This window comes from Brugia malayi (genome assembly GCF_000002995.4).
Source record: "Brugia malayi strain FR3 genome assembly, contig: Bm_v4_Chr1_scaffold_001, whole genome shotgun sequence".
NCBI lineage: Eukaryota > Metazoa > Nematoda > Chromadorea > Rhabditida > Onchocercidae > Brugia > Brugia malayi.
Window position 1 is genome coordinate 14,419,278 of NW_025062475.1, and position 13,795 is coordinate 14,433,072.

Consider the following 13,795-nt stretch of genomic DNA (forward strand, 5'->3'; position numbering starts at 1 on the left):
TTCCTCTATTAATTAGCAAGTAATTAATGTTTCACAACTGATTGATTTTATCTAATTAACAGTTTTCATTTCAGTGAAAATGTTTCAATTTGATAATTTAAATGCAATAACCTTTGACATTTCTATTCTTAAATTTTTAATCTTTAAAAAAAAAAAATTAAGTTTACAATAATAAATGCAAGTAACAAAAAGTTTAATAATTAAACGAAATAGAAAACATTTCACTTTAATCATTTAATATTAAAAATAAATTTCGATTATTAAAAATACTAAAATAGTTCATTTTGTGATTTTAAAATTTTTTTTTAAAATATCATTATTAATGATTATTGTTATTGCAATAATTTAAAGTATTTAAAAATTTTATATTTAATAAAAAGTGATAAAATTGAAAGGAATATTTGATTACTTATTTAATATCATATTTCATTAGCTCTATATATATTCTTAAATTTCAATAATATTTAATTTTCTTTTTTTTTTTCTATGCGTCATTTGCGGCTGGGAAATATACGAATGAAAGTTTAAAAAAAAATAAAAATAAAAAAAAAAAAACAAAGTGAATCAAAATTGTTTAGAAGTGGAAAGAAAAATGAAAATTCTCAACATGCTGATGGCAAATTAGATTTCTTAAATGTTTAAATTAAATTAATTTACATTTTGATGGATGATTTAAAACGATAAATTGAAAAATTAATTAAAATATCGGTAGACCAAAAAAGAAATGCAATTATTTTGCATATAATTAAAAGATTACAAATAATCTTTTTTTTATTTTTACTTTTTTTTTGTTTTCTAATACATAAAAAAAGAAAAAAAAATCACAGTAACAGGAAAATTTTGGAAAAAAAAAATAATTGCTCAAAAATTTATGAAATTATTGTTTTAGAAAGCTTAAAATGTAATACAAAACAAAAGATATTGAAAAAAAAAATATTAAATTAATATTTCAATTTCTTAGTTTTAGTTTTTTTTTTTTTTTTTTTTTTTTGTCACATTTACTAAATTAACTAAATGAAATTAATAAAATTAATAATAGAAATATGATAAAAAAAAATTAAGCTAAGCAAATAAATGGATTAGAAATGCAAAGAATGATGGACAACCACCTGTAAGTGGTTTTTAAATTATAAGCAATGTGCGAATAAGCTTATTATGCAAATTAGACATGGCGATTTCTCGATGGAAATTTCTCGATGGAAATTATACATTAATTATTGTGCAGTTAGTCATTGTTGTGATAATGTGCTTTGATTATTATATCGTTCGTTAAAAATTACAATTAAAATTTTCAATTTTTAAAATTTGAATAAACAAATGAAGAGAGAGAGAGAGAGAGAGAGAGAGAGGGAGAGAGAGAGGAATTGAAAATGTCAAAGCATTGAATGAAAAAAAAAAAAGAGGTATAAATTACGAATAAATTAAAAATGAATTTGTAATGAAAGATTAACAAAAAGAAAAAAAAGGGAGGAAAGAAAATATGAAATGAAAAAAGAGAGGAAATGTCAAATTTTGATAAAATTTAAACAATTAAATGAATTTTTTTTTTTTTGAACAAATTTTTATTTTCATTATTTATCATTTACTTTTCAAAAATGTCATTGTTAATAATTGAATTCATTAATAATTTCATCATTGCTAATTGATATTAATAAAATTAAATGAAAAAAAAAAAAAAAAAGATAAATAATATTTGGAGAAAATTTTATTTGTTACAAAAAATATTGGAAAAAATAAAAATAGAAATTATTATCAATAAATAGATTGTAATAATCGTTGCTATTATTAATTGTTATTGTCGTTGTTGTTATTGTTATTGTTGTTGCTGTTTTGTTATTAGTTATTGTTATTGTTGTTGCTGTTTTGTTATTAATTATTGTTATTATTATCACTACTGTCTACTCTACATTTTATCAATGTAGAGTATTTGATTTAACACATGGAAGAATAGCATTTATTCCATTGTTAATTACTTAATTACTTACTTACTTATTTACTTGCTTACTTACTTAATCATTCTTTGTCTCTTTTCTTTTCTCTCTCTCTCTCTCGCTTTCTTTCTCTCCTAATATGAAATTCAAAAATCGATTAAAAGATGTGAAAATCATGAATGGGGTAATTGAAAAACACATCAAAATTGACACTCCTAATTAATCTCTTTTGCAAAAAGACATTTTCTATGCTGGCGGGGGGGGATTTTAGATGATCATAAAATTTTATTAGCTTTAGGATTAAATTTCATATTCCTCATTTGAAATATTCAACGAATAATTAAATGTAACCTATTATTTGTCACAGTAACTATTGAATTTTAAGCAAATCTTTTCACTACTATCTTTTTTTTTCTTTCCTTTTTGAATGCTTAATATGCAAAAACAATTATAGTCTTACAGCTAATATTAATTTAAATCTGATTTTAAAATGCAAAATTATATAATTATTTCAAATTTGTAAAAGCAGTAAGAGAAAAAAAATGAAAGTAAATAAAGTAAGTTAATTGTAATCTTTGCAAGAGAATTATTAAAATATCAGAAGAAAGTAAAATTTATTTTCCAGTTATCTTAATTAGTATGATGAATTTAACTTAGGTATTATTTATTAATTAAATGTTCAATAATTTCATTCGTTGCAAATAATAACATTGTCAAAGAATTTGTTTATTGTAAACGTCATCAAATATTTTTTTAAATTTTTATATTTAATTTTGAAAAAAAAAAAAAAAAATAAAAATGGAACAGAAAGAATGGAAAAGAATAGTAGTGGAGATTACAAAAATTAAAATTATAAGAAAGATGGAAGTAAATAATTAATATAGAATAAGTGAGAGATGCGGAAAAGATAACAAATAGAATTATCAGTAGAGCAAAGCTGGACGTTAGATAAAATTAACAAATAAATTATTTATTAAAACTATTCAGTTAAAAGGGATCAGTTTCATATTTCATAAAGTTAAATTTGTATTATCAATTCTGTTTCAATTTAAACCATTATAAAAATATAATCTTAAGAATTTAATTGTTTCATTTTATTTAAACTATTATTCAATTTAAATTATTAAACTATTATTAATTTAAAATTGTTATTAAATTTTTGGACTAAAAATATTTCAAACCCAAAATGGCATATCAGCAAATTGCAATTTACAAAATGAAAATAAAGTAAAAATATTAAAAAAAAAATATTGAAATTGGCAATAATATTGCGAAATGATTTTGAAAGTACAATTTGTCACATTGATTGTCCTTAAGGACAGACAATGTGACAAATTGGGCGTTGTGTGACACTCTGTTTCTCTTTTTGTTTTTAAATTAGAAAATAAAACGAGAAAAATTAAGCTGACAGGGCAGATAGCATCACGTGAAACACGCAAGGAACGTTGCATGCAATATACGGAAAAAAGATGCATGCATAAGCATAAGATGCAGCATGCAAGCAGCACTGATTACATGCAGATTTATCATGAATGCATGACTGCATCGTCGTGCAGTATCATTCGTCTTAGCCAACAAAGAAAAAAGAAAAGGAAGGAAATGAGTGTCATCAGATGGTCATTATCATAAGAAAAGCTGGCACTGGACACTTACCATTGGTCACTATGCAATCTTAGCAGAATGATATCACTGCTAGCAATGAATAAAATTCATAATTTCTTTATAAATAAATTTTTTTAGGCAATAAAAAAAAAAAAAAAAAAAAAAACGATTTAATGTTAGCATATAAATTCATTTATAATGAAAAATTTTGAAAATATAATTTGTAAAAAAGAAATGTCACATATTAAATGCTACATGTTTACTTAATTAGCTTAAAAATCATTTGTCGAATTAATTTATTTTGATTTTTTCAAATTATTTTAATTATTTTTATACAAATTTATAATTATTATATTCCGTAATGTAAAAATAAAATAAGATTATTTGTGAATAATAATGATAGTATAAATTAATTTTAATTGAACAATTTTTTGTTTTTTATTGATTACAAATAAGTTTAAAAAATTTTAACAAAGTGATAAATAAAAAATTAGTTAGAAAGAAAAAAAAAATGTGCAAAGATATGAAATTATATATTTTAATTTGACAAATGAATAGAAAATTTTTGAGAGAAATATACGAAAAATTTTTTATCATTTAAAATTTTAAATCATAAAGTTTGAAATTTAAAATGTTTGAAATAGTAAAATTAATTCGATCAATGAAATGCATTAAGATAAACAAACATATTAAAAGATAGAATAAATGGTTATCGTTATCTGTTAAGAATTATTACTATTATTATAATTAAAATTTAAGTTTTATATTAAAATTGTTTATTTTTTTATTATATTGAAAAGATTACAATTTTATCTTACAATGATTTTATCCTAAAAATGAAAACAATTTAGTTTACAATGTTCATTTAAAAGGAGAATGAAAAGGAAATGAAATTTTATTAGGTTATATTTGACTAAATTTGAAATGTTTCTATATGGTGCTGTCTAAATACACAGGATTATCGAAAGATAAGTAGTAAAAATTGTTCAATTCAAAATTTTAAAATTACTAAACTCCTTTTGAATTCTAGGATAGATCTGAATAAATTGCAATTCGATTATTGAATTTAGCCACTGCTTTTGTTATATTATTCATTCAGAAGGAAAATTTGCAATTTTATTTTGAATTTCGACACTAAAATTTTCAATTGAGTTAATTTACATTCAAATTTATATTATCAATTAAACATTTAATCATTCATCCCAATAACATTTATCATTTAATAATGTGAATGAAATTTTTAATTTCTCTTATCCCAGTAATAACAATAAAAAATTTTAATTTAATCTAAAACTGACGTTAAAATTTAACTTCATAATATTGAAATTTTAATAGCAATGTTATATGTAAAGTCAATGATAAATTTTTGCAGTAGCAAATGAGATGGTATATTTTAAAATTTTCATTGATAATATTTTAATCTTTTATTTTTAAATTTTTTTTTTTTTTTAAAAATAACGAATGCATAAGTTAAATGGAAATGTACACTCTAATTCATAGTATTTCGTGTTAATTTCATGGTGATTTTTGTTAAAATCTCATTAAAATTGATCACATCTTGTCCTAATCAATTACTTTTAATTTCATTTATATAACTTTCATCACAAAATTTAGTTTATCGATGTGACATTACCGCCAAAATATAAACGTCAACATTTATCGATCCATTTAATAATTAGTGGAAATTTTTAAAATGATTTTAAAAAATTTTGAACTAGAAACCATCGAATGATGAATTTTCAGAAATACATCGAATACGTATGTGTGTATGTGTACGTATATAAGCATACATTTGTGCATGTGTGTATGTATATGTCTGTGTATGTATGTATGTGTACATTTACGCATATACACGTATGTGTATGTATGTGTGTGTATGTGTGTGTAGTTTAAATTTTAATTAAATAATTTCCATTCAAAAGTTTTTTCTTATTTTCGTGTTCATGGAAGGATATTTTTAAAAGTTGAATATAATTTGCATATATATATTTGATGTGTAATTAAGTTTAATTTGCTAATTAATCAATTGCATTTCATTTTAATCATTTATTTGTGTAATTCATTTCTGTAATGCAAAAAGCCATACAATATATTTCAAAAATTTTTTAATGCATAACAAAATGAGTGAATAAATTTGGAATGTGATGAATAGGAATTGATTAAATGGACTAATTAATTAAATGATATAATTAGTAAAAGAAGAAAAAAAAAAACAATAGAATTTCCAACAATTGTACTTCTGAACATTAAAAATTTTAAGTGTAAATAAATTTTATTTTTATTATTACTTTTTATTTATTTATTTTTTGTTAAAAAAAAAAAAAAAAAGGGAATAATTAGGATAGAGCTGATATGATATTGTGATTATAAAACTGATGAAATTGTTTTGTTGTCGATAAATGCCATTTTTCATTTCCTAAAAAAAAAAACAAATAATATTAATTCGAACAAAATATCAATATTTCATTATTAAAATGCATTTGTAAATAATATTTAATTTTGTTTCATTTTTTCTTTTTTTTTTTTTTTTTAAAAAATCATAAATTTAAATGTTTACATAGATATTAATAATGAAAAAAAAAAAAAAAAGAACAAATTTGATTAAATTTTTTTTTAATTTTAAATTTATTTTCACTAACCATTTTTATGGCAATTTTGTGGTAACAGTTTCGGTTGCAGTTGTTGTTTCCGGTTTATCTTCCTTGTGCAGTTTAATCTCTTTCGGATGATGCTCAGCAGTTTCCGTTTCATTTTGACGTGTTTGTTCATCTTCAACAGTTGCTCGTACTCTCAGTAATTTTGGCTCACTTTTTGCATGCTCTTTGGTCAGTTCATCATCGTCACCATGATGATCATGTTGATGTGCCACATTTGGTTGATCGTTTGTTGTCACCTTTTGATCATTGTATTCCGTAACATTCACCTTATCATCTTGCGCTTCAGCACCGATCACTTCAAATGCTAGTCCTGGATCACTGGTCAATTGCTAGAAAAAATTTATAATTAGAAAATATAATAATCAAAATTTTTTTTATTTCTTTTTTTGTGTTATTTATAAAGAAAATTATTTGTTTAGTTTTTTATAAATTATCCTATCATTAATATTGTTTATTATGCAAATAAACATACCGCTGAGGTGAAATGAAGTGAGAGAAAGATGAGTAGCAGTATGTATGCCATTGATGAATTAATTTAAATTGTTTCTTTGTGACGGTAATGAATTGAAATCTGCTAATGATTGTGTTTTAATGTTAAAATTGTATAATTAATTAGTTTTTTTTGCTTTTTGAGATTAATTAAGCGTTCAAATAAATGAAATAATTTATTTTTCGAAATAGGAATGATTATATTTGCTGCTAATAGTTTATATACTTTTAATTTCTTTACAATTTTACAAAATTAAAATATGATGTAATTTAATTTTAATTGAAGAAGGGACAATTTAAGCAAAGGTAAAATGTTAGAATTAAAGAAAAGTGATGAAGTGGATTTGGTAAGAAATTGGTAAAAGTGTGTTGCTGGGAAGATGGTCGTGAAAGAAGGTCAACTGGACTATAAGTGGACCATTCGACCAAATGACCCTTCGTCATTTGAAGAAAGCTTTAGTAATGGCATAAGCCCAAATGACATTCGTCCCACTGACCAATTCAGCATCAAACTCCGCCTACCTATGCAGTTGCCCAAAATATTCGATCAGAGATTAGAAATGTATGTATATGTGCAGAATAATGCCCGGGAAATGGACAACAATAATGCCCGGGAAGTTAATAGCAGTAAACAATAAATACCCGCGAAGTTCACAGAAGCAAACAAAAAAAAAATATTTGATAAATATGAATGAATGTTATTTATTACTTATGATTTAGTAAAATATTAAATATATTAGTTAACAACAACAAATGAGATAATATTAATTATAATAATATTATTATTGTTGGCAGAAATTAATAAAATGATTAAATGATTTAAAAGTATAAATTTTTAAAAAATTAATTGGAAAATTTTTGCAAACAAATTAACTTCAATATTTATTATTTCATTTTAATTTTCAAAGTAAACATTGCAAAACAAGAAACAAAAAAAAAATTATAATTTAATTTTACAAAAAGAAATTAAAATTGTGTATTATGTTAAAATATTTAAACTGTATTCATTATATAAATTTTGAAATTTTTATAAGTTTTGGAAAATTTTTTAAATTCAAAGAATAATGCAAGGAGAAAAAGTAAAATGAACGAATAATTCAACTCATTTAATGATTAGCAATTTTTTAAAAATTTTTCAAATTTGAATTTGCTTAATTTACTTGTTCAGTTCAGCAAATAAAATTGTTTAATTGTTGGTTAATTTAATCTTAAAAATCTTTTTTTTTTTTTTGCACTTAATTTTAATAATACAAAATATTCTAAATTATAAGTTGTAATTACATATGATATGATTATCAATAGCTATCACTTTTATCATTATCAACAAATTATAATTCAGATATTCACTTTCATACACGTACATGTAGTAATGCTAATGCTAATTATACTAAAATTTCATTCTCAACTGTTAAAAAATTTTTAAATTTATTTTTGACAATTTACAAGGACAGTCTTAAATTCTGCTTATGCATTAATTATGCTAAATGTGATTAATATTAATTTATTTATCAAACTAGGCTATCATTTAATTAGACCAGTATTACTTAGACTAAGCTATCATTTGATTAGACTAATATTACTTAGACTAGGTTATCATTTAATTAGACTAATATTACTTAGACTAGGTTATCATTTAATTAGACTAATATTACTTAGACTAGGTTATCATTTAATTAGACTAATATTACTTAGACTAGGTTATCATTTAATTAGACTAATATCACTTAGACTAGGTTATCATCTAATCAGTACTTAGACTAAGCTATCATTTAATTAGTACTTAGACTAAGCTAACATTCATTTCATACTTTTTCTTTCTCATTTTGGGTTAAAAAAAGCATCGATATGAGCAATCATAAACTGTTTACTGTGCAAAATTGAAAATTTCTCAATCAATTAATTAATTAGTTGTAAATATTACAGTGCTAAAATTATTAATCAAACTTAATATAATTCATAAAATAAAAAAAAATTTTTTATAAAATTAAATTATTTACATTAAATTCAATTTTCACTCTATGTGCATAGCCCGGTTAGCTCAGTCGGTAGAGCACCAGACTCTTAATCTGGCTGTCGCGGGTTCGAGCCCCGCATCGGGCTTTCCATACCCCAGTTTTTTAACTTTATCTTAAATGTCTTTGAAATGATTTCCCTTATATGCTTACCTTCTTTTTGTTGCCCATTTGAATTTTCCACTATTTATTTTTTATTTTATTTATTTGAATTGTAAAAAAAAAGAAAAAAAAATTGAATTTAAACAATTTGTTCCTTTAATCATTGTGAATATTTGCTATTTTGTGCTAATCAGAATAGTTTTTTTTTTTTAAAAAAAAAGAAAGAAAGAAACTTATGATAACAGTTATCTTATCATTTCAACAATCTATATCGAATGCTTTTATATATTAAGAATGAAATGTATACACAAAGGTCATTCGAATAGTTTGAGCAAAAAGATTTTATTATTGATGATGTTTGGAACTGATAAAGGTCACTGATAAATGTCGGACAGTTTGATTGGATGGGATAAGTTGATTGATCGTTGTTGATGTGTAATATCTCAAGGACAATCCATATCCATCGGAGTAGTTTCAATGATACAAGAAGAAATATCATTAATTATTTCTCATTTATCTTTTCATATTTTAATATTCTTAAAATTTGTTATTATATTTAAAAAGAAGAAGGAAAAAAGAAAAAACACCAATGAAATTAATTAAAAATTTTTCTTTGCGATAATTTTTTTAAAAATTAATAATGATAAAATTTTAAAACATTTTTTTTTTTAAAATAATTCAATTACATGATAATAATTAATTGTTAATGATAAATGATAACAAAACATATTTCCATATCAATCTTATCATTCTCATACCAGAATTAAATTATATTATGAATTAATTTTTCTCTTTATCTGACCACACATTATACTCAAAAATAAATTTGATAAATTAATTGAAATTAATTTTGTCGTACAATAATGATAAGATTGGTAAAATTAAAGCAGTAAAAATATTTTTTTTTTTTCCAAAATGGCAAATAATTCACAAAATAAAACTAAGCTTTTGGAATTAAGCTTTTGGAATAAAATTTAATTACAAATTGATTTATGCAAAATATTATGCTCAGCAAACAACAATTTTACTTTTCTTCCCTTCTCTTTTCTGATTTTATTATATACACATATGCTTAAAATTCAGTTAAAATTCAGCTAATTTTAATCAAAGTATAATTCAATTAAGCAATAATCTTCTAAATGAACAATTAATTATATTTTTAAAACATTTTCAAAAATTTTCCAACCGCAATAAATATTTCATTTGTGTTGCAATTTTATTACTTATTATTAAAGTATAAAGTAACTTGGAGATTTCTTCAAATAATTAACCAAACCTATCCACTTTTCCTCTTTTTTGTATAATTTATTTTTCTATAACATTACTCATTTGCCTTGCAATTTATAGAATTCGAATTTATATTTCTCTTTTAATAAATGAAAAGAAAAAGAAAGGAAAAAATTTCAATTCATCCGCATATTCTCATTTTTTACTTTATAATTCACAAAAAAAAAAAAAAAAAATTTATCAATAAATTTAGAAATTTATTGATCGCTTAGATTAAAATATTTTATAGTTAGCTAAACTAACATTTAAATTATTCGAATGTTAGCAATGTAATTACAAAGTTAGTAGTAGCAGTAGAAGTAATAGTTCAACAATTTATTCATTCACCATTAAAGGATAATTTGCCTTAATTCTTAGAATCATTAATCTTTCATAATGGTCCTTCAATCGGTTAACTAAAAGACATTTATTGAACATCGGGGAAATTCAACTTTTCTCGCCGAACTAATCTCGAATTCATTTTTAATAATAAGACAACTGATCACTATTTCAGTGTATGAAAATTTTAATTTTTTAAAAAATTAGAATTCTCTCATTAGCTTTTTAATTTTCATATATTTCTAAAATAACATATAAAATTTCTAATTTTAGTATTGCTTGAAATTGCACCAATGATTTAAATAATAAATATTCAATTTCAATGCTAACTTCAAAATTTTCATTTTATAAAACATTTTATCATCATAAAGTGACTCTATCTCCGTTCATTAATGTCATTTTAAAATGCTCTCAAATTTGAAATAATAATATTAATTAATACTTTGTGTTACACTGCTCATCGATTTGTTCACAATGTCCAAAATGCAGCAACATTTTAAGCACAAATCGATAATACAACCCATAATAACAACCACTAACCTTTGACCTTGGTGAAAAGCAGACACACATACACACAATTACACAAACAAACCAAGCATTATTATTATTTGTAATAATTTAATGTATGAGAATAGATGAAATCAGTCAGCACATTTCATCAGTTATTAATTTTTATATATTTGAAATTGTAAATTTATTGTTAATCTGAACTGTAAATTTTAAAATGTAAAGTGCATTAACTTTCAAATTTTATTTAATTTCATAATTTTGTCAAAATTTAAGCAATACATAACAAATAGTTTGATATTTATCAAATCAAATCTATCGTCTTTTTTCCCATTTTATCCCTTAATTTTATATTACCTATTTTATTTATTTAAATTATTCGATAACCGATAATGATTTTTCTTCAGCTTACTGAATTACTTTCTCATATAAGCATTAATGAAATCATCAATTGTTGAAATTGTTGGATTAACAACATTATAAAATAACATTTGTGTTCCATTACAGTTTGGAAGATAAAGATAAAGTAAGAATGTTGCCTAAAATTATGCATAATTAACTGTATGTAAGATATATCTTTGAAAAATAAAATTTAAAACAAAATTTTGCTAAATTTTTTATTGCAATTAAGAGGATATTTATACTGTTATATCATGATATTATTATTAATTATTATTATTATTATTATTATTATTATTATTATTAAATAATATTACTACTATTGCTACTATTTTATCTAGTTCAATAGATTATATCTTAAATTATAAAAAATTTTTCGAACTTGTCAAAAAGATATTTCATTTCAAGAAATTTGAAAAAAAAATTTTTTGTTACTCTGAACAAAAATTATGTAGCACTTTTTGTTACATTCCCAAATGCAAGAATAAATAAATGATTTAAATATAAGTTTAAATTTCTTAACATCAAATAATTTCACACCTTAAATATCCAATATATGGGAAAAAAATGTGTAATTACAGATGCAATAGAATCAGCTATAGAAAATGTAGCAAAAACTGTCCAATACATTAGCCATTGTGTGTCATCGTCTTTATTTGGTGTACGAATTGCCTAAATTTATTATTTTATTTTTCATTTTCGATAACATGTATTAATTTTTTGAAATTGTTTTTTTTTTTTGAAAATTTACTTTAACAGATGCATAAGCTGGATAAGCAAATCCAAAAATGTTACAAATTAGCTCAGCAAAACATCCAAATAACAAGTAAAAAGCCAATAGAACTAAAATTACATAGAGCAACTGAAAAAAAAAGAAAAAGTTTACATAATAACAGATAAGTTTAAAAAGGAAAAAAAAATCAAAATGAAGTATGAGATATTGAGGAAGTTTTTGAAATATATTTTACAAACTATGAATATATAAAAGATAGAAGTTAAATGATATTAAAATAGGAACTTGTTCTCGGTTAGCCTTTAAATCAACTGATGAAAATAAAGTATTCAAATTTGCATAACGTTTATTATACAGAAATGCAAATAATTGCGGTTTATGTGTTACGCCATGAAAAATTCGCTCTGATCCACTTAGATTTCTCTCATCCAAACTTACATTCGAGGATGTTTTATTAGCTTCAATTAGCATTGCCATCTTTAATCAAAATTTTTATTTATTTATCATTCATTTTTTTTCTTTGTTTTCATCTGATCAAAGTAAATTATTCATTTACTAAGTAAACAGAAGGAACGTCCAATCTTGTGATATACATAATTTACAATTTATAACATTTATGTTATATTTTGTGTAATAATTATTAAAGAATTAGAAATTCTTAAGTAAATACAAAACTCACTAAAATTTGTTTCATAAAATAATATAAATTGCAATGAATAATAAATGAAACCTCAATAATAACCTCGTAAATTAGTAGTTGCCACTTTAAATAATAAATGAAAGCAAATTAGTAATAACTCCAAATAGGAAAAGGATTCATTTACAATAAGAACTAAGTTTATATACTGTATAGAATCTCATGAATTAACAAATCTGCATACAAACCTAAATTAAAATCATTGTAATCTTGCAGCTATTGGCAAGTGGTCATTTTTAGGTACGTAAGGAAAAATCTATGAACAATGAAACATCGAATCGATTTTTCGATAGGAATATGCTAGGGACATAAATTATATTAGAGATACTGCTACAGTTATTCCTGTCATCTTCATTACTATTACTGCAATCTATGCCATTGTTATTACCATCTTTACTGTCACAGTCATAGTATAGAAAGTAAGGTCGGTATGAATCTGTTAAGATGGAAATGTTTTGATTTGATAATATTACGATACTTACGTAACCCATGAAATGACTAAATTAAATTGTAGTTCACATTATTCTGACAGTTGTTATTCGATTTCATACTCTATTTGTTGTTGTGATTGATATAAAAGAATAAAAAAAGAATGTCTCAGATACCAAAATATGTGTGAAGTGCACAATAACCTACATAATATGCTACATTTTCAACCATTCCTACAGAATGATGTCATTAGGTGACAATATGTTATTATGAATGTAACAACACATTGCTGTATGTAAAATATTACTGAACCTAATAAATGTAAATTAATAAAAAGTAAATAAACAAAGACGTTGAAAAACAGATAGATCTAATTGCAGTAGCAAAACTTCACAGTCAACAAAGTAAACGTAGAAAATAAACAAATCCAGAGAAATAAAAGTTAAAAGAAAAAAAAAAACTTCACTTTTGGAACGATATGAAATGATGCTAAATATTCCGTCTGAATATAAAGTATATTGGAAATCACTATCATTGAATTATCAAATTAACAATGACATTCAAGATAATTCTGCATCTTAATAATTAATGATCGATGGAGCAAAAAGAAAAGCTAATTTTTTTTTCAAAGT

At 22.7% G+C, this 13,795-nt stretch overlaps 2 protein-coding genes and 1 non-coding gene across 3 annotated transcripts; 1 reads left to right on the forward strand and 2 right to left on the reverse strand.

Moving 5' to 3' along the window:
* Window positions 1–5,869: 5,869 nt before the first annotated feature.
* Window positions 5,870–6,302, reverse strand: Bm14801 (Uncharacterized protein; the record flags this gene model as incomplete). Its single annotated transcript, XM_001894099.2, has 2 exons — window positions 5,870–5,949; window positions 6,173–6,302. The coding sequence occupies 2 exons, from the start codon at window positions 6,300–6,302 to the stop codon at window positions 5,870–5,872; spliced, it is 210 nt and encodes a 69-aa protein (XP_001894134.2).
* Window positions 6,303–8,706: 2,404 nt separating this feature from the next.
* On the forward strand, window positions 8,707–8,779 carry Bm14537. Its single transcript has one exon. It is a non-coding gene; the product is annotated as a tRNA-Lys (tRNA).
* A 2,542-nt stretch (window positions 8,780–11,321) lies between these two features.
* Window positions 11,322–13,225, reverse strand: Bm901 (Uncharacterized protein; the record flags this gene model as incomplete). The annotated part of the gene is made up of 6 exons (XM_043077867.1): window positions 11,322–11,444; window positions 11,845–11,976; window positions 12,056–12,166; window positions 12,323–12,514; window positions 12,780–12,800; window positions 13,217–13,225. The coding sequence occupies 6 exons, from the start codon at window positions 13,223–13,225 to the stop codon at window positions 11,322–11,324; spliced, it is 588 nt and encodes a 195-aa protein (XP_042933801.1).
* Between the last annotated feature and the right edge of the window lie 570 nt (window positions 13,226–13,795).